The sequence below is a fragment of the Anthonomus grandis genome, chromosome 13, assembly GCF_022605725.1.
Source record: "Anthonomus grandis grandis chromosome 13, icAntGran1.3, whole genome shotgun sequence".
NCBI lineage: Eukaryota > Metazoa > Arthropoda > Insecta > Coleoptera > Curculionidae > Anthonomus > Anthonomus grandis.
The window spans coordinates 9,816,367-9,838,545 of NC_065558.1; the positions used below are offsets into that span (position 1 = coordinate 9,816,367).

Here is a 22,179-nt window from a genome sequence, read left to right on the forward strand (position 1 = left end):
CATGTTTATGCCAACGACTCCTAGTTTTACTTTTCTTTCCCTGTTGATAGTAGGTTAAATAACATCGAAGTAATTAATAGAAATCTTCAGGTTATTACACAGCTGTCAGCTGAGCATTTTTTCAACATTAAATTCTAAAAAATTTTTAATTACAAAAAAAATTGCGAAATCATAGAAGAATCAGGCATTAACAGTTTCGAAAATTTAGGCTTAATTTTGGATCAGAAGTTGCGATTTCACGAACACGTTACACTAAACATTCAAAAAGCCTATGGTGCCTTGAAACTTTTATATCCTCATCGCGATTGCTTGAGTATTACTATTAAAAAAATTTTATGTGAAACTTTAATTGTGCACCTGTTTACAGGCATTGCCTTAATATAGAAAAAACAGAATACAAAGAGTACAAAATTCGTGTATCGCATCAACCAAGCAAGCTTTCATGCTCAAAAATAAAAATATTCTGTTTAACTTCTTTACCTCTAAACCTTTAGCGATTACAGGACGCTCTAAAGGGCCAAGACTCAACATCATTAAAAGATAAAATACCGACCTTCTTTAAGTAGCCCGGAAACATTCGACCTGGATACGAAATGTTGGAAAACCCTCACTCGACTTTTTAGGTATGACAGCACTTCCATCACGTTCTCCACGAACGACGTGTTCGATTGATTCTTTTTAGTCGGGACGGTCAAACCCGGTCCGACATTTGCCTGCTCCTGTTGTTTCCCACTTTGTTCTGGTGGCGCGTGGGTCCTGCTGGACGTTAACGGCTTCTCCTGTTCCCGCTTAGGGTCTGTTACGTTTCTCGTTAAGGGATCCTCGTCTGGAAATAGATAGCTGTCGACGATAACGAGAATCCTGCAATTTAGATAAATAAAACGTTATTGGATTGAAGTGAAAGGGGTGGGTGACGAATGGAAGGATAATTGAACCGAGTAAATGTGGGGGGATGGTAAAAAGGGTTGGTATTGGAATGGTTTTTTGGGTGCGGTCGGTCTAACTCTATATTGCTTTTCGTGTATTGTATATTGATTGTTAGGTATTGAATAATAATGTAATTACAAACAAAAGATATTTCGCTATACATTTTCTACTTATCAATATTTCGATAATTATTTAATTTTTCCCTTCCATTCAAAAGAATGTCAGATCACATTTCTCAAGTATATGATAGTCGCATACAAGATAACTAAGATGACGCCAAAAAAATTCTGATTGTTGACTGACACATATCATACAATATTACTACTTATGACCAGATTATCTTCAAACTTCAAAATCTGTTACCAATAATTTGTCTCCTGTCGTTGTTCAAAACATTTAAAATTACTTGGCTGGCACCGTTCATTCAAAATAATCATCCATTACTCTCAAAGAGACTTAAGTATATGACCAAAGGAGGGAAAAAAGTAAACTCAAAGTCCAAGTCTCATAAATCAGCGTCTACTAAAAGTTACGCGTTTCACGCCGCATTAGGGCATCATCAGACCTATCGAAATACAAAAACCACACACTGACTTACACTAACATAAATAAAAAAATATAAAATAAAATACGTTTACACCATCGTGTATCGTTATTGACTCTGAATATTATATTATACTGAGTGTGAGTCAGTGTGTGGTTTTTGTATTTCGATAGGTCTGATGATGCCCTAATGCGGCGAAACGCATAACCTTTAATAGATGCTGATTTAAGAGACTTGGACTTTGAGTTTACTTTTTTCCCTCCTTTGGCACCGTTCAGTTCTCCGTCCGCTTAACATTATAAAATAGGCTCAATGAATCAACCCAGCAGTCTAAGAAGTAACCTGGTAGCTCTATTAGAAGATATTAGATATGAAAAAAGGAGAGAGAAGATAAGAGGATATGAGTGACTTCCTTGATCGGAATTGGAACTACAATGACGAGGTGAACTTGTCCTGAAGGAGTCTAATGAGTCAGACCTTTTCCTATTGCTATTTCCAATGCTTTCCAAGAAATAAAAACAACGATAGCTAGAGAATGTTGTTGTTACAGTCCTAATGCTAAAAAAAAAAGAAAATTCCAAAAATCGTGTGACAACTAATAAAGTTGAAGATTAAATGTTTGTTACTGAAATAAAATTATAGTAAGAAGTCAGAATAAGGAATCCTGTGACGAGAATAGAGTTCAATGCTGCTTAGAAGTAATAAGTTTAGTTCTCCGTTCGCTTAACATTAAAAAATAGGCCCAATGAATAAACCCAGTAGCCAGAGTTCCTTGTTTGAAATTGGTATTACAATGACGAGGAGAGCTTGTCCTGAAGAAATCTGATGATCTTTGTATTGTTATTTCACATGGTTTCCAGGAAATAAAAACAAAAAAAGTTTCTGTGAAGAAACGTAGAAAAGTGCCTATAGGACGAGCAGGGTACTGCTTCTAAATATTGCTTCTATTCAGACATAGGATAAATTAATTCCATGGATTAGATAGCTTAGCCTAAACTCCTCCAATCAAGAAGATACTTATTTGATTCATGAATTTAAGAGATATTGAATATAAGCATAGTAGTTACAAGTCCTGATGATAAAAAGAAGATTAAAGAAGAACTTTGTCGAGGAGAAAATAAACAGTAAGTTATTTTATAAAATCCTGTGAACAAATAAAACAAAAACCAAGATAAGCATGAAACTGAATACCTTTAAGGAGATATTTCAAATGATTTATTGATGTTTAAAAATTCTATGACTTCTGTTGAAATGTTGAGAAAAAAACTATAAATAGAGACAGCTAGAGATGAAATATTTGCTAGTAGAAGAAAAAATTGCCGAGAAGTACAGAAAAACACAGCAAGAATAAGGAATTCTATGAAGAGAGCAAGGTAGAGTTCAATGATGCTTAAAAGATAGAAACAGAGAAGTTGATGGTCGTAGTAGAAAAATAAATGATAACACTAGGTTACACTGATAACTTCTACAGAATGTAAGATAGAGGAGAAAAAAAATCGTCGTACGTACAGTGCTTTTTGAAACGATGTAATATTTGTATCAATATTTTGTTAATCTCTTTGAATCCAAAAGAACTTTTTTTCTTAAGAACTTACCGTTCAGTCCTCCGTTCGCCCTATACAGCAAGGACAACAAATAAAGAAAGAAGAAAAGCAACTAGACAGATCGGTCTCAATTTGGTTACAATGACAAAAACTTCCCTAAAGGAGTCTAATGAGTCAGATAAAATAAGGAGAGTTTGAGTGAAAAAACGTGGAAGGGTGCCTATAGAACCATTGTTCCCAAATACTGCTTTCATTTGCATATAGAATGAATTAATTATTAGATAGCTTAATTTAAACTCCTTGCACATTCAAGAAGACGTTTGTTTGAATCAGAAACTTAAGACAAATCAGTATTGGCAATTTAAAAATAGCTTTTATAATAATGAGATATACTGACGATGGATATAGGTACAGTAGTTACAGTTACAAGTATTGATGATAAAAAGAATATTAAAGAAGAACATTGTCGAGATGAAAATAAAGAGTAAGTTATTCTTTGAAATTTGGAGATAAAAACCAAGAAAAGCATAAAAGTGTACATCTTAAAAATTATATTTCTGATGATTTATTGGTGTTTAAAAATGGTACGACATCTGATAAAATAAAGAAAATAGAAGCAAAAAACTTGATGCTTATAGCAGAAAAATGATAAAAAGAGAGAGCGAGTAGGCATCTAAACAGTTAGAGGTGAAATTTTTGTTAGTAGAAGAAAAAATTGGCGAGAAGAAAAGAAAAATATAGTAAGAATAAGGTTTTCTATGAAAAGAGTAAGATAGAGTTTAATGATACTTAGAAATGATACAACTTTTGCTGAAAGTTAGAAGAAGATAAAAGTAGATAAGTTGATTGTCGCAGTGTAAGATGTAAAATGAGAAAAATGTCTGTGTGACTAAAAGAATTGTCAAGTGATCTTTGAAACGATGAAGAAAAAAAAATTTTAAAAATGCCAAGAAGAAGAAGACAATAGATAAAAAATTTCAAAAATATACTGAGTTAAGCACTGCTAAGAAACCATGTCAATAATATATGAAGAAAATGTAGAAAGTAAAGATTTCAGATAAAAAAGTGTCTTACTATATTTAAGTACAAAAATAGAAGGATTAAAAGCACAATTAAAAATCTAGCAGGAAATGCTTTTTTAGAATATGTTCATATAAGGTAAAGTCTAAAAGTCTGCAAAAGAAGTTGAAAATAGGTGAACCAAGACAACCGATATATTCAGCACAATGATCTAAAAAATATTTTTGGTTTTGCAATACTCCTTTATCAAAACCTTGATTTAAAACCTGAAAGAGTTATTTAACGTAGATTCATAGAGTCATTTTCTATAGATGAATACAAGTGAATGAATTAATTGCTTACCCATTAGGTACTTCAATATTCTTCTCCAACACAGTAACATTATTCGCAGTGACGTTTCCGCCTTTCCCCAAGTTCAGAGTAATATTACGACTCCCTAAAGATGCCAAGGTGGCATCTGAGACCATATTTGTCAGGTCCAGTTTCGTACCAAGTATCACATGATCCAAGAGGAGTTTTTTAACCAGCTCCGGCTGTTGTAGTAGACTCTCGGCTCTATTAAACGGCGAGTTTTTCGGAGCAAATATCGTGAAAGGTTTGTCTGTAACAAAAAATACTATTATCAGTGCTTTAAAATCACATTACCTTTATTAAATTTTTTTTGTTGGTATCATATGCCCTCCATTAAAAAGATTAAAAAAAACCCTCATTCCATCTACATTTTCATGCAATATTCATAAACCGTCATTACTAAAAAAAAAGTACCTAATAGAATCGTTAGAGCTTTTAATGGTGTTTCGATGCAAATTTTCGACCTGTCCTGCGGCCTCAAAAGTTTTTGCTCGGTAATACAGCTCAAACTAATTACGGTAATTATCTGACCACGGCTCCTGCCCGAACGAACGTTGGTGTTCAATCAATAGATGGACATGTACATGCTAAAGTGGCCGCAGAATGAAGAAGGGCCCAGGCAGACAATAGGGATATTATTGGGAATTTTATTATATGATATTTTAGCATGAATAATTTAGAGCGAGGGGCTGGGTTCCATTGGGTTGCTTAAATAGATGTATTTTAGTAATAAAAAGGGATGAAAAGTTGACTAAAAACTAAAATGTAGGTTGTAATATTAAGTTTTGTGTAGAAAAATACATTGCACAAGTCCAAAGGCAAAGGGATTCCGACTAAAGGATTTTCACCTCCTATGAGGTTAGAATTTAACCAGATGCGAATACTCTGGAGCTAACTTACTTGCAATTGAGAAGCATCCTCCTTAGAATTAGAAGATAAACTGAAAATAAATGAGAACAAATCAAAATATATTTGGAGATAAAGATTCGTAAATAAATCTAACTGAGATTCCGATCAAAAACTATTAAAAACTCAAAAAGAATAGAAGGCTATATCTCCTTTCACTATTTCCTGGTTAAGAAACCCCTTAAAGAATTCAACCAGAATGTGTTGTAATAACATAGAACAACTACATAAAATAATTTCTAAAATTGAATTATCTTTTCGAAAGCGGTATTGCAGCGGAATTGTAAAATAAAATAAAACAAATATAAAGATGATATTTGAAATCCCGTCGTAAGCATAAAAGATGCTATTATCAAAAGATTTTCTCCGCTCCTGTTGCGAAACAGACACAAACAGTTTATACAATAAAACACAAAGTAAAATTATTGCAGGCAAGGGAAGGTAGGGAGTAACGCTGTCATAACTTAATTAATTTGTAATTATGTTTGCATAAAACTTAATTAATTTTACTCTTTACAGTCTGTTAGTTACTTTGTCCGATTTTGACTAATTTTATTTCGCGATGTTCATTCTGCTTTTGTTTGTGACACTTAATAAGTCGTTTTTTTGTTTTTAAATTGAAAGGGTTAATAAACACCCTGACCTTTCCCTATTGGCAAGAGAGTATTTTAGACTTATGGGGTCATTTTAGGTTCCATTATGAAATTTAAAGTCATTTCTTATATGTTTCTGGCTCTTTTTGAAGTAACTAATTGTATTTCAAGAATTTGGAGCAATTTTAAGGTAATTTTTAGCTGCATTTCCAGGCATTTGGGGTCACTTTAAGTTTCTCTAGAAAGGTAAGGTTATCTTCTACAAGATTTAGAGTTTTGAGGGTATTTTTTACTATATTCCAGGCATTTGAATTCAGATTAGGTTTGCTTCGATATTTCAAGTAATTTTTTGCATATTCCAGGCTGAAATAATTTTAAAAACTTTTATACTTAGTCAATTTGGAGTCAACTGAATTTTCCTCCTGGAGTATAAGGAGATATCTTACATACTATAAACTTTTATAGTCATTTTCAACTGCAGTTTTGGGCATTTGGAGCCATTTTAAATATTATCCTGCAAATCAATGTAATTTTTTGTATATTTCAAATTATTGACGGGATTTTTAGCTATTCTAGGCATTTGAAGTAATTTTTAAATTGTTCTTGAAATTTAAATTCATGTCCAGCATATTTCGGTCTTGTGAAGTTATTTAAAGTTTTCACTTAGATTTTTAAAGTCTCTTCTTGTACATCTTAGACTTTTGAAGTCATTTTCATTACCCTTCATTTAGAGCCATTTTATGTTGACTCCAAAAATTTCTGATCATTATTTGCATGTTGTAGACTTTAAAGTAATTTTTAATTATTTTCTTCCGGAATTTGAAGTCATTTTGGTTTCCCTTTGAAATTTATGATCATTTTTTGTATTGTAAGCTTTAGACTTTTAGATTCATTTTTAATTATACTTCCGGGCATTTGAAGTCATGTTAAGTTTATTCCCGATATTTAAAGAAACAAGTGACTTTCAACTGTATTTGCAGACATTTTAAGCCATTTTAACGTAATCTTTCATATAAGTATTTCAGATTTCTGAAGGGATATTCATCATACTTCAACCAATTTAAATTTTCTACTGAAATTTATATTCATTTTCAGCATATTGGAACATGGCTTGCAGACTTTTTTGAAGTTTCTATTTGGACTTTAAAGTTATTTCTTAAAAGTTTTAGATTTTTCAATTATACTTCTAGGCATTTGGAGCCATTTTAATTTTTTTAAATATAAAGAAATATCTTGCATATTAAAGACTTTTAAAGTTATTTTAACATTTTTCCAGCCATTTGGATAATTAAGTTTCCTGCTAGAATTTCTTATCATTTTCTCATGATGCAGACTAGTAATTTTCTGTATTTTTGGAAAATTACACTAATCTCTTGAATATTTCAGATTTTTTGAAGGGATTTTTAACTGTGTTCCAGATATTTGACTACGTTTTTATTTTTATTTAGAGTCATTTAAAATTAGCTTCCAGAATTTAAGTCATTACTGGCATGTACCATACTTTTATATTAATTTTTACGAAGTCTTTGATTAAATTCAAATTCAAAAAACTAGCTTTATTATCACAAAAGGGGGTATAAAATACATTGAAAATTCAGCAACCTTCAATTTAAACTTATCACCAATAAGACAGAAACTAATTATATAGAGAAGAAGTAAACTATTAATTCCAGATAGCTACATTAAAATATTTGTCCAGGGTGTATCATGTTTTTGAGGCCAACATTTTCTTTAAAGCTTTATTATATCTAACAGGACAGTCCATTGATCTAATTTTAAGAGGAATATAGTTAAAGATTTTCTTATCCATATAAATGAATGACTTTTTGAATTTGCTCACTGAGCTCACTAAGCCTAGTATCAGAAGAATTGTCTATTATAATTTCGTTTTTATAATTTTTGAATATTAAGCTTGCAGCCTGTAAGATATATAAGGAACAGAGTGTTAAAATTTTGGGATCCTAAAACCGAACTCCAGTAGAACTTGCACGTGCGAGGAACAATTGTCAAAGTTGACCTTCTGAACATGAACTGACACATTTCAAGAAAGAAGCTCACAAGCAATATCTCTTTAGTTTCGATACAAGCATTCTGTGATCCATACAATCAGAAGCTTTGGATACATCAAAGAACATTGAAATCAGTGTAGCTTAAGAAGAGTAAACCTAGCATCTCCTGTGAATTTCCCTTCCTAGAATCCAAACTGGTTAGGATATAACAGATTAAATCTGCTCAAAAATTAAACCATTCTTTTCTTCACCAATTTCTCGACAACTTTGGACATAACCAGCAAAAGAGCTATGGGCCTAAAATTAGATGGAACAATCATCGAGAGACTGTGATTGTGAATAGAGCAAATATTGTAAACCAAACCTAATATTGTAATATTAGGTCTAAAATTAACTTTGCCGTAACTTCGAAAGTTACAACTCAATAAAACCACTACCTCTAAACGTCCAAAATTAAAGTCTAAACAGTTTCGTATCAAGTCTATTTATTTATTCTGCGGGCCTACGAAATAAAGTCAAAACTTAATAAACTCTCATTGTAGGGTCGGTAATTAACTAAGTGAAGCGAGAAGGTTGTTAAATAGCCTCGGGCTTCTGAAACTAAAGGAACTCACGTAGCTCGCACCTACGTTTTACTAAAGGGCCATCTTATCCCTTGACGCTTCAACTAATGAATTAACAAGGGTCTCTAACTGTAGTCACTCTAAAATTGCGTTAATAAACATGGAAGTTGAATTATTTAGTACTAGTTCAACCGTGTTTGCGTTATTCCCAAGACGTGTCAATGTGAACTCAGTTTTATTTTAAACGTAAAAAAAGATTCAAATCCTGTCAGACCCTTTTTTTCCTGGAGAACCCGAGAACGCTTTTAAAATAACCATTCCTCCACAGAATAAATTTAATATTAAATCCCCATTTCTATATTTATTTGGGATATAAACTTTATCACATTCTTTTCCCGTCTGCTGCTGTACGGATCGTGCCCCCATAATCTGATTCGTTACACCGAATGAAAAGTTAAATGGATCGGTAAGATACGTAAGAAATAATAGCTATCGTTAACATAATCCTATATAGAGTATTTTCCAGAATTTATTGTGTTAGTACAGAGTTGGATCTGATAAGGGGGATATATTGGACGTCTTTGTCATTGCTATTTTATTAACTGGAAAGTGGAAAAGTAAAGTTTTGTTAATGGATCTTTATTTGGCTTAGTGACTGGTTGCTGGACCTAAACTCAAACCAGTCAATTATTGTCATTGACCATCAAAACTGTAACTCCTTACATACAATTTCTATGGTTTCGTATTTATATCTGTCATGGAAATTAATATGTTGAGCAGGAAACTAATAAAAATTTAATTGACTTTAATCAAACTGTTCGAGTTCTATAGATGTTAAAAGGCTAGGGCAGGAGTTTACCTTTCAAAATCTACGAAATACATATAAAGAAATGAAACTCTATAGGATATGAGAGAATAATAATAAGTGCAATCTGACTTGGCACACTAGTGTATATACTACTGCACTATAGTAAAACTACGAATACATCTGAGTGCTCACATAAAGATTGTTCACCAAATGACACTTGCGTAAGTTAAAGCTTCAGATCCATTACATTGATACTGATATTGACATTATTGACAGTTGAAAAACATGTAAAGAATCAAACATAGAGTTGCATAATGCGTGGAATCTCTAACTCATTTAACTCACATAACTTAACTAGTTAGAATTTTAACTAACTTTAAAAGTTATAAGGAGCTTTAATGACAATAGTACATAATTCTGATTGCTCCTTACATTCTGAAACTTACAAAAAATGTTAGATTAATCTGCATTGATGCCTTGAATTAGAAGTCGCGATTTTAAATCCTACACTAATTTTATTTTGCATTTTCTAATAATTTGTTCGCATTCTCGCTAAAAGTATAAAAAATTAATTTCATTGTCATTTTTTAAATTAAAATACTCTTTCATCACCTTATCCAAACAAGGCAGACTACGTCATAAAGCGGCTCCATATAAACCCAATTAAAGATTAATTGAATTTATGACGACAGCACACGCAGAGGGTGTTATCTCCTTCATGTTCAATTTAATCTTCACCTTTTGTTTAATGCTTCGAAAGGCTCTTAAGCTTATAAGGTGGAATTATAAAGGAGAAACCGAACGTAATTAAAGTTTAATTTCCCGCAAGGGTATATCTTCATGATGTCCTTAAGGAATTAACTATGCGGATATCGAAAAAGTGAGAAGCCAGAAGTAATGAAGTCGTTTGTTTGGAGAGTTGCCTAGCTTTCCTGAAGTCCGGTCGTAGGCAATAGGCAACCAGCTTGACTTGACTAGAAAAAGTCCAGATTAAGAAAGACAAAAAATTATTAAAGAATTATTCATATTCATTTTAAAAAAGCATCTTTACTACAGGTGTACCATTCACCTTTAATCTTAATGTTAGCTAATTTATTCTTTCTGGAGTACCTGTACTAAATAAAATTATTCATTCGAACATTTTATATTTAAAATAATGGAATCCTTGATTTCTTAAATGTATATACGGAATTCTTGATTTATGAAAACTCTTCAAGTTGTTTCATTTTATATTAGAAAAATTATTGAAATCCGTGCAAAAAATAAATTATTCATATTCATTTTACAAAAATACCTCTACTAAGCCACTTACCATTAGTCTTAATATGAGCCATTTTATTTTTTCAGGAGTGCCTCTACTAAATACATTTACTCACAATTTATATTCCAATTAATGAAGTCCTTAATTTCTTGAATGTTTTTATGGAATTCTTGATTTATGAGAACTCTTCAAGTTGTGCCATTTCATATTGGAAAATCATTGAAATCCTTACAGTAAAGGATGACTTATTCATATTCTTTTTACAGGAACGCCTGTACAATTCATTCACCTTTATTCTTAATGTGAGCCGCTTTATTCATCCACCCTGTACTAAATAAAATTATTCACATTTTATATTCAAAATAACGGAATTCTTGATTTGACATTTGTGTGGAATTCTTGAATTATTAAAGAATATTTAAGATAAGAATAATAAATGAAACTTCACATACAAAAATATGACATTTTGATATACTGGAGGATCTAAATAATGCTTCAAAAACACACAATTCTTTTCTAGAAAAAGATATTGAATCTTATATATTCTCCAGAGATCTACTTCTCTTTTCGGATCAATGGTTGAAAAGTCAGTACTGAAAGGAGATTATGATTTTAACTTATTAGTCATAATTTATAAGATTAATTCTAGTGCTATTGGCTAGCTATGATATGAGAGTCTCAGAAAGATTTTCGGTTTTAGATCAGTCCTCTGCCGAAATACGAATGCCCGGAGAATCGAGTCAGTTTTTATAAACGTATGGCAACACTGTAAAATTTTAATTTCAATGAAGCGTTTTACAGAACCGTAACGTGCTTTTTGTGTTCGATAGTTTTATAAAAACAATGATTTTAATGTGCTTGTACGAAAACTCGACTATTCGATCAAACAAAAATATTGAACGTGAGCACTAGACCATTAACGAGGAACCTCGACAATCTTCATCAAAGTTAGAGACTGCATAGGGCGTCTCTAACTTTGTGTAAGTCAACTGTTCATTAAATTATTAGTAAGGATTTAAATTTTCATCTATACAAGGTTCATCAATTAAAACTACAAGATCCGGCTAGGGTCGATTAGGGTTCTGTAGAACAATGAAAAAGAATTTTAACAGTTACAACAACATAATTATGGTTTTCTGATGAATCGAATTTTTACATTAACGGACTAAGATTAAAACATTTAATCTTCTCCTAAAGATACTAACACAGTTAGCAAAACACGTGTCAAGAGTAAAAAAAAGAGTTTTGATTAGTTAAGAATCAAGAATGGAAAACACGTAAAAATTGTATGACGCTTCTAGATTTTAGCCAAGCATTCAATATTGTAAATGTACATATAAATAAATAAATAAGCTAGCTCAGACTATGAGAGATATCTAGCTTATAGGTCGAGGAGATGAAAGTCAGAAAGCATAATGTCATTTACTCTGAAGACACTCGAGCAAATGCTAGACAGATACATTAGATTTGAAGCGTTCATTTATCGTTTTTTTTTTCAGTTTAACAGAGATAGCGCTCCATAGACTGTGTCCCATATGTCCAAGGTAGAGACGACGATGGAAAACAAGGAAGTGTTTGGCAACACGTCCTTTAAATCTATAACAAAGGCAAATAAATATACCTAGATATACTCATAGTCTTTTATACGTTCCAGGGGATTTCCTTGCAGAAGCTTTCAATTTTGGTTCAAATTTTTGTTAGCAAGTTTATAATTGAAAAAGGATTCTTTTTGGAAAAACAAAGAATTTTTAACTTTTATTGCTTGACATATCACGTGTGCTAAAGAAGGATTATACGTAGGAAGTTTATTAGGTTGTGTCCGTGTTTTTTTCCTAATATAAAAAACTATTAAGGGCACCTATAAAACAGAAAACCCAATAAATTCCCTCTAATGAAAGAGAGCTAAACTTTCGCCAACAAAGCAATACAATCTCCGAAAGTTTCTTATTACAACCCAAAAGATAAGTTGCTATATTGTCTTTTTGATTTATCGTCCAACTTTTTGAGATAGCTACTCGGACTCCCGTAATGATAGCAGTTTCAAGTTATTTACTAATTTTATCTACGCTTCTCGTTCTAGGCGATACGAGCCATTCCATTTATAATAAAGCCGCACTTTGTTCAACACTTTTTACCGGGAGAGAGGTCGCATTAGAAATAAAATTAAAAACGGGGTTGGGAAATAAAATGGCAGTGTCGACTTGGGAATATACGTATAAGTACAATAGATAAAAATTTCATTCCTCTCCGGAGTGCTATACCATAAAATCTTACTTGCATTTTAGTTTTCTCCACCCTGACATTAATGTCGCAGGGAATATGTTGCCATAGTGTAAACTCTATTATCGTTCAAAGTGTGTCGCTGCTTTAGGGTTTTTGTGCTTTTTAAATGTTTTACGTTTATCTGGCACTAAGGGTTATTTTTTTTAAGTATTTTGACCATCGACAATTTTTAGAGTAAAGATTTAATTTTTTTAATTGCTTGGCCGATTTGACAGAGTTTCAAAATGGCGAATGCTTCGACAATAAGCATATACAGGGTGGTCCGGTTTCGATGGCGAAAAATTAAATGGCCGACGGAGAACGAAAAAATAATAAGTTTGCTATTATAAATAATATTCGAAAAATGATTCGTTAAAAAATTACAGGGTGTCAAAATTCTAATTAAAAAAATCATTTTTTTTATTTTTCTTAAACCACTTTAGATATTTTAATGAAATTTGGCACGTTTAGACAGTTAATCAAGACGCATCTTTTTGTGCAAAAATTATTAATTTTATTCACCAGTGGCGTGTGTGCGGGCCGACCTTCAAACAATTTTAATTAAAAAAATTATGCGCCACTGTTTTTTTTTTAATTTATTTTTTCATGAAATCCTTGTTTAATTTAAAATAAAAAACATCTCTTTACTTTTTGTCGTACGACACACTGTTTGCAAGTAAAAAAATTAATTTTTATAAATGCTGATTTTTTTTTTATAATAAAAAATATAAAAATACTAAATTAAGACTAAATTATTCTGTTGGGTTCTAAAAAAGACACAAAAATCTGGATTCCGAAATTCAAATAAATAATGAATATAATAATGCCGGCAAGAAGGCAATGCATGCATAAAACAAAAGACGGTTTGTTTGTATTTTATTATGACAGTTAATTATTTAAGTAAGTCAAATTATTGCGTTGGTTAAATTATTAATTTTGCTATTGTTAACAGTGTTGTTAAAAGTATTGTGAAAATGCATTTTTCAAGTAATGAATACGCTGATATTCATTTTTATATTGCGAACTTTACACGCTGACCACAGGCATGCATATCACCTACAGCCTGTTCAGGGTTTACACCCTGGTGATGCTGAAAAGAGAGTAAGATTTTGTCAGTGGCTTTTAAACTCAACAGAGGAAAATCCCGACTTTTTACACAAGATACTTTGGACGGATGAGTCTTGTTTTACAAGACGCGGAGTGATAAATTTTCATAACATTCATGTTTGGGCACAACAGAATCCTCATGCAATTCGGCCAAGATCTTTTTAAAATGAATTTTCCGTTAATGTTTGGTTGGGCGTTATTCGTGGTAATGTTTGTGGTCCGCATTTCCTACCTCCAAGGCTAAACTCACAACTATTTCTGGAGTTTTTAAATAATAGTCTGCCGGACTACACTGAGGATTTACCCATTAATTTGAGACATGAAACTTGGATACAACTGGATGGAGCCACCCCACATTTTGGAATAGGTGTAAGAAACTGGCTTAATAATAATTATTCTCGAAGGTGGATTGGCCGGCTAGGGAGGAATGATATTAATGATCAAAATGATATTGGATCAATACCCTGGCCACCCAGGTCACCGGATCTTAATCCACTAGATTTTTACGTTTGGGGAAACATTAAGGATAAAGTTTACGATCCCGTATTTAACAGAGAGGAATTAATCTTAAGAATTCAGGAAGCATGTAATGACATGCAAAATCAAAATTTTGTGCTACTGGCTGCAATAAACTCCTTAATAACTCGGTGTAGAAAATGTATTGAGGTCGGTGGGCTGCATTTTGAACAACTTCTTTAATTATTAATTGTTTTTATTTTGTTATTGTTTTTAAATGAATTAAATGTGTTATCTTCTTATGTGTTTTTATAAATCAGCATTTTTACTCGCAAACGGTGTGTCGTACGACAAAAAGTAAGAAGATGTTTTTTATTTTAAATTAAACAAGGATTTCATAAAAAAAAAGAAATTAAAAAAAAAACAGTGGCGCATCATTTTTTAAATTAAAATTAATTAAAATTGTATGAAGAATGGCCCGCACACACGCCACTGGTAAATAAAATTAATAATTTTTGCACAAAAAGATGCGTCTTGATTAACTCTCTAAACGTGCCAAATTTCATTAAAATATCTAAAGTGGTTTAAGAAAAATAAAAAAAAATGATTAATTTAATTAGAATTTTGACACCCTGTAATTTTTTAACGAATTATTTTTCGAATATTATTTATAATAGCAAAATTATTATTTTTTCGTTCTCCGTCGGCCATTTAATTTTCCGCCATCGAAACCGGACCACCCTGTATATTGTATGTAGATACTACAATATATTAATATTAAATAGGATATTATTTACGGATCGAGTAACACAGAGATTATAACTTTTGCATAGAAATTTGTATAATTTGGTTTAAATAATTTTTGCACCAATGTTTACTTACAAATACAGTTATAATTTTCAGTTCATTTTTATTAGGAAAATTCTTTTAAAAATATTTTTTTTGGTTCATTTTTGATTTGTAAATGTGTAATAACAAAACAAAAATAATGTTTTTTTCCTTTTGACGTATTTTATACTTTCCTATATTCCTAAATGACAAACAAGTTAAAGTTGAATTAATGCAATTCTTTTACATATATCGGATAATTACGCAATAATTAAAGAAATTATAAAAGAAAAGCTATATAAAACATTTAATGTTAAAAAAAACATCCCTATTGAAAGCAAGAATTTAATTAATTATATATTTATAATTCTTAGATTTTTTTAATCTTTGAAGACATCTTAACATTTCTTTGAAAATATTTTGATTTTTTATGGTATTTTTAATTTTTGGCTTAATTTAAATAATTTGTAATTTTTTTTATGTTTTTGGTAAAATAATTAATGTCAAAAAGAAACATCTCCATTTAAAGCAAGAATTTAATTTATTACAAATTATTTTTTAATTCTATCAGATTTAATTTTATTTTGTTCATTTTAGATACATCTTAGCATATGCTTGAAAAAATTATATTTTTTGGTTTAATTCAAACTTTTTATAATTTTTTTATGTTTTAAAAACTTAACGTTTTCTACATTCTTTAGTTTTCATAAATTCTTTTTTAAAATCCTTCCAAAAAATATTTGTAAGATTATTTTGTCATTGCTTTTATAGGCCCGTTAGCATTAATAAAATATTTTATTTTAAGACTTTTTAAAGTGCTTAAATTTGACATTTACATTCAATACTTTCTAGTCTATACATTTTATTTATTCTATGGTGATTAATCATACTCCTTTTTATTTACATTGCTCAAGATTTTTAATTTTTCATTATACTTATTTACTGTCAATTCTTTAAAACAAAGTTCTTTAAATTTTTGTAGATTTCTATACTTACTTTCTAGGTGCGTCAATTTTAAATTAAAAAAAAAATTAATTAATATTCACTTTTCTAAATATTTTTCATAAATTTTTTTAACATAACGTCGAAATGATTCATTGCTTTAACTAAGGATTTGTAATTTATTTTATAGATAGAGTCTATTTATTTATTCATTTAAGACTCTTAGGAACTCTAATGAAAGTTCCGACATTTTCATTGATTTCTCAAATTAGTTTTACCTATAGTATTATCTTTGTTTTTGCTTTTGTAAATATTGTGCTGATCCTCTAAATTGTTACTTAAAAAAAAATGTTATGCTTCTTTTTAAGAATACCTTTATATCGTCCATAAAAAATTGAAAGAAACTAAGAAAATAAATAACCATAAGCTAAAAAATGTCTACTTAATTAGCTTATAAAGAAAGTAATAACAAACTTTGATGTTTATCAGAACTAAGGGTTATTTAATTTAAATAAATATACACCTGTCACCGTTAAGACTATATATATACACAAAGTTTCCAGGGAAAGGCGACTCCTGGAAACACTCCCAGACTCGTTAACTGGAAAATTTCACTCCGGATATTCATCAGCATAAAATCCCGAGGACGACCTTTCCTTTCGTCCTCATGCAGATGCACAATTCCTATTTCAAAGCCATTAGGGAATGTTCACACTTTTCATTCACTAATGTTGTTTGTCGTTTGCTTAACAGAGTTTCCATTTTGCGGACGGACCCGTAAAATTCCGTTATACACGTTTGGTTACTCTTTACAATCCAAATATGAACACTTATATAGAGCCGTCTGTCGTACAACGTGCTTTGAAATAAAATCAATCTAAGTTTTAACGTATTCCGGACTTCTATGGTACGAGTTTAACATTGTTTGAACCGAACTATAGAGTAGCTTCGTGTACAAAACAAACGAAATTCCGAGACCATGCGTTACCAGGCAATAGTGTATATAGCAAGCAAAGTTTCATTCGTAAAGCACCAGTTGAAAAGCTATTCGAGCTTCCGGTGACGTTTTAAATTGAACTTCGGTCTGCCCCTGATACAGTACTGGATGCTAATGGAGTTTGAAAAAGGAAAACTCTATTCATCGTGCGCCGGTTTGGATCAGATAAACTGCACTTTATGTTGATAAGTTTTCCGAATAGTGAGAAGGTTTTGGTTTTAGGTTTTTTAGTTGTTTTTGAAACCGTTTAAAAGAGAAACTTAAAGAATGAATTTTTGTATTATATTGTATTAACTCTATAAATTTTTTTCTTTATCTTATCCAAATTACTATTTTGTTTATTTTTAATTATTTACATAACAAGCCTCTAAAATATTCTTTTTTCAAATCCCATGAAAAAGGGATTTTTCATATGGGTAGCAAAGCATTTTTAATACTGCTGATAAATAATTTATTACTTTGCTCCTTTGTGCATAAAATATTTTTACTTTACGAAAAAATATGAAAGTCAAATTTCAGGGCATTTCGAACGTCATATATTATTCTAGTTAAGAGTACGATACCTAAAAAAGATCACTTTTTTATGTATATTTAATTACACTAGTTCTAAATATTTTAATACGAAAAATATAATATATTTTATTATTTTAAAACCAAATGTTTTTATTTCGCCAAACAAAAAAAGTTAAAAATATAATTCATGAGAGTATCCCCTTAATAAAAAAGGATCTGTTTAACACTTACTTTAACGAACTTTTAACTTTGACTACTTTTAACTTTAATTAAAAGAGCGTTTTTCTAGGGAGATTCCTAGAGTTAATTTTTAATCAGAAGTGATCTAGTTGCCATCAACAATAACTTATTTTATTTTACTATAATCCGCTATAGTCCGGGTGGATATAAGATCTTTCAATGTAATATATTAGGCAAATTTAAATGCCGCTATTTTTTAGTGAATATAATATAATTAAGACGTAAAAATCCATGCATAGGCTCTGGACTAAATATTAAACAAAACCGAGACATTTTGAATAGCCTTGGTACATAAATATCTATTTTTTTCATGGAAAATGGATCTCTTTTACTGTAAATATTGTTTTTCTTTTGCCTTTTAGAACCCTTAAATTTTTTTAACTTTCTTATTCTTTAAATCCATGAATTGCCAGGTTCTTATTAATTTAAAAAAGTTTTTAAGATTAAATTCAGAAACTCAGGCACGTTCACGCATAATCGAAAAACAAATAAATAATTTTGCTCACTTCAAGGTAGACTTTTATAGCTATTTTTAAGATCGTTTATAAATTAAAAATTTTTCAAATTTAATTTAAATCCTATATTCTTTAAATTCTTTGTTTGTACTTACGTTCTTTAAACAAATTCTCCAAGTTATTCCGTTTAAAATATCTTAAACACTTAATGTTTGAAGTTTGAATTTTGTTGAAATAGTTTTGAATTTTTTCTAAATTCTTTTAATTCTTTGAACTACATCTGTAAGATTTGGTTTTTAATTGTAGTTTTTTTTACTATACATTAATATTGCTATTATTAGTCTTAAAATTTCCAATTATCTACATAATTTAAATTTAATTAATTAACTTATACATACGTACTGATTGTTGTAACTTTTCTTGTTTTTTTGTACCATTTGGTTTAACTGTAGTATACATTTCAAATAAACAAAACAAAATAAATTCCCAAATAGTCTTTATTCGTAAATTCCTAATACACTGAAAGCCACTGCTAATATAATTTTTTTATTAATATTAATCATTTCATAAATACTCTTATGCAGCCAAAAACTAGTTAAATATTAATAATAATAATAATAAGGCTTTATTTCCAACAGGCAACTTGCCCAATAACAGGAAACAGTTGCAAAACAATGAAAAATATAGTTAAAAAAACACACACAAACAAACCTAAGAGAATGAAAAGAAAAGAAAAAAGTAAAGTAAAGTCACAGTCTCAAAAGTTATCCAAAAAATTAGAACAAATTACTATTAATATGATGTAAAAACCCAATTATAAAAGTTTAACAAGATAATCACATATTCAACAAAATTAAATTAAATTAACTGCAATATACCTACTAACTATAACTTAAACACATGGGTCTTAATCCCAAGAGTAATGATCCACCATGATATCGAACATCACATGAACCGGAGAGAAATTTATATCGCACATGTGACAGATCCGATTAAATATAGCGCATATTGTATATAGTGGCGATTTCAACAGGATGTTAGTATGGAGCCTTGGCAGAAAGAATGTTAGGGGATGTCTAGCATTAAGCCTAGGCACCATGAAACGTACACCAGAAAGAAGTACAGGATTATCAATGAATCCATTCAGTAACCCATGCAGGAATTTTACAGAGAAGATCATTCTTCTGAGATGTAATGGATGTAGATTGAAGCGTTCCAATAGTTGCCGATAATCAAACCCTCTTACCGGATATATGCCATCCTGCCAATAAAGGCCAAAAACTTAGCAAATCTACGCTGAACAGATTCAAGGAGACCAATATGTTTCTGATAGAGCGAGTTCCATATAATGCAGCCAAACTCCAGTTTTGATCTCACAAAACAACAGAAAAGCAGTCTTAATGTAGATTCCAAAGTAAAGCTCTGAGAACTTCTAATTATGAACCCAAGCCTTCTCAGGGCTGACCTGACTATGTTGTTGAAGTGTGGAACGAATTTAAATTCAGAGTCAAAGGTGATACCAAGATCAGTAATTTGCTCTAATCTACTCAAAATAGTATCATTAATAAAGTAATTCGAATTTAAGGGTGTTTTTGATCTAGAGTAACTGACCACACTACATTTAGCCGCATTCAAGCCTAACCTGTTAACAGCGCACCATACCTCCAATGTATTTAGACAGTTCTGAAAAAAAACACAATCCTCCAAACTATATACATTTAAATATAGCTTCAAATCATCGGCAAAAGCTAGCCTATGACAAGTGAGTGACTCAATCAAGTCATTTATAAAAAAAACTAAACAGGAGCGGACCCAGGCTCGAGCCCTGTGGCACACCCGACGTTACGTTAAAAAGTTTCGATTTAAAGCCCTCATATTCAACATATTGAGATCTACCAATCAAGTAGGAATGAAATAAATTAAATAATCTCCCTGAAAAACCATACTGAGTTAATTTATGCATAGCGATCAATCCGATCAAAGGCTTTTCGGAAGTCGGTATAAATAACATCGACTTAAGTGAATACTGCCATCTTATCACTTGAACGTTCGAATTGAAATTCTTTTTAAGGTGGTTTTATCAAGAGAGGATATTTCAAAAGGTTATACCAATATTACTTAGTCAGATAAAAGAACTTACTATACAAACTCAATTGAAATGCTACAAAGACAAAATTCGATATTTTATAGTTAAATTCCTAATTGGATTTTTATACCCTACGAAAGTGAGCATCACAAAATTGAAATTATCTTAAAGCACCATATTTTTCCAAGTGCCTTAGATTAAACCACTCATCCTTATTCTTCTAAAATGTATTCCAGGAAGAATTTTATTTTATGGCATCAGTTTTGCTTTATGAGATCAAAGGTAGAACTTTTTAAGTAGTTTTCTTTGACGGCAAGACGAGGTTAACGAGAGCGGAATTTTTAGGTAGAACCCCCTGAATGGTCTATATTAAATTTTCTATTTTCCTAAGATAAATACGCGCGGCTTTACTGCACGCTGCACTTTTTACTATCGCACGTAAAATAACATAAAGCAGAAATATTTGTTAACAAACTCGACCCACTTTTTAACATGAAATATATTCTCTTACTCCCGAAATAAGTTATTCTCTCGGAGTTCCAAAGTTCATTAATATTAATACAAAACTTCCATCTCTATCTCCGTTTCATATATTCCAACAAGGTTACAAACTAATTTCAGATTCAATAATTTTACTAAACCAACAGACTAATTCGATTTATGCTGCCACGCAAGAGGACTACTTTGAACTTTGATGGATTGATTGCCCGAATTAAAGTCCGGTTCAAGATTATCAGTGCAATCAGAAATTCAAACCTCGGATTGGGAATTGTCGATCAGTAGCGTAGAAATAAATTTATTATAAAATGGGATATTGAAGCTTTATTTTAACTTTAAAAAAATATATAAAATCGCCTGTTTAATAAGAATAAATGTTTAATGGCTTTCTTTTAAAAGACATAACAGTTTATGTTATAAAAATCAACAACTTAAAACACTCTGAATGGGCGCTGTAAAGCTTTGAATATTTATAGTTAACATCCGTATTATTCAAGCATGCTTGCCAATATTTTCATTTATTTTAAAACCTATATAAAGGGCTCTAACCCAAAGCCCTATAAACTAAAGTAGTAAATTTTTCCTGTTGGCCACTCGATCTAAAAATGTAGATCAGCTGGTATAAACTTGGCCTTTTATGCATAGAAAATGAACTAACGCGCTTTCCTTGTTCCCAGTTACTTTATATTTACAGCTCATATATTTCATATAAAAAAGCGACTGCCATGAACTTATAAATTATGAAAATGAAATGGTTTTAGTAGCATCCTTTTAAATTCATGCTGTTAAAATTAAAAAAAGTTATTGTCTTTTTAAATTAAAATAATTTCATTGGATTCCATTTTTCAAAATAACAATGGAAATTGTAGTATACATTTTATTTTCGAGGGTTATGTCGTGACATTAAATATTCTTAATTCTATACGATTTATAAGTCATATTAAATTGGTGCATTATGCAAATCTTCCCAAAGTAAGTTAGACCTATTTTCACAAAAAACATTGGCAATATGGAAAATTTGTTGTAAGTAGATTTTCTGTTAATTGAAAAAATCTTGATGCTGCCAAAGGCTTCACAAAGATCTAAATATTTTATAAATTTACCCAAATGGTTGGTTCTTAAAGGTTTCCAAGTAAATAATTTTGGTAATACTGAGTAGATTTTTAGTTGATTAAAAAATCTTGATACTGTCAAATGCCTTACAACAATCTAAAAGCATATTCGAATTTTTAGCTTCTGGTGTAGTTGATAATAAGCATTTTTCGTTAA

The 22,179-nt window shown here is 30.6% G+C and overlaps 1 protein-coding gene across 1 annotated transcript in view; it reads right to left on the reverse strand.

Moving 5' to 3' along the window:
- LOC126743773 (transforming growth factor-beta-induced protein ig-h3) overlaps positions 1–22,179 on the reverse strand; it is a 66,531-nt gene that overhangs the window by 14,840 nt on the left and 29,512 nt on the right. Inside the window, exons 2-3 of the mRNA XM_050450994.1 lie at positions 4,378–4,636; positions 554–861 (exon numbers count right to left, since the gene is read on the reverse strand). Coding sequence (XP_050306951.1) covers positions 554–861; positions 4,378–4,636 — 567 coding nt within the window. The remainder of the gene's footprint in view (positions 1–553; positions 862–4,377; positions 4,637–22,179) is intronic.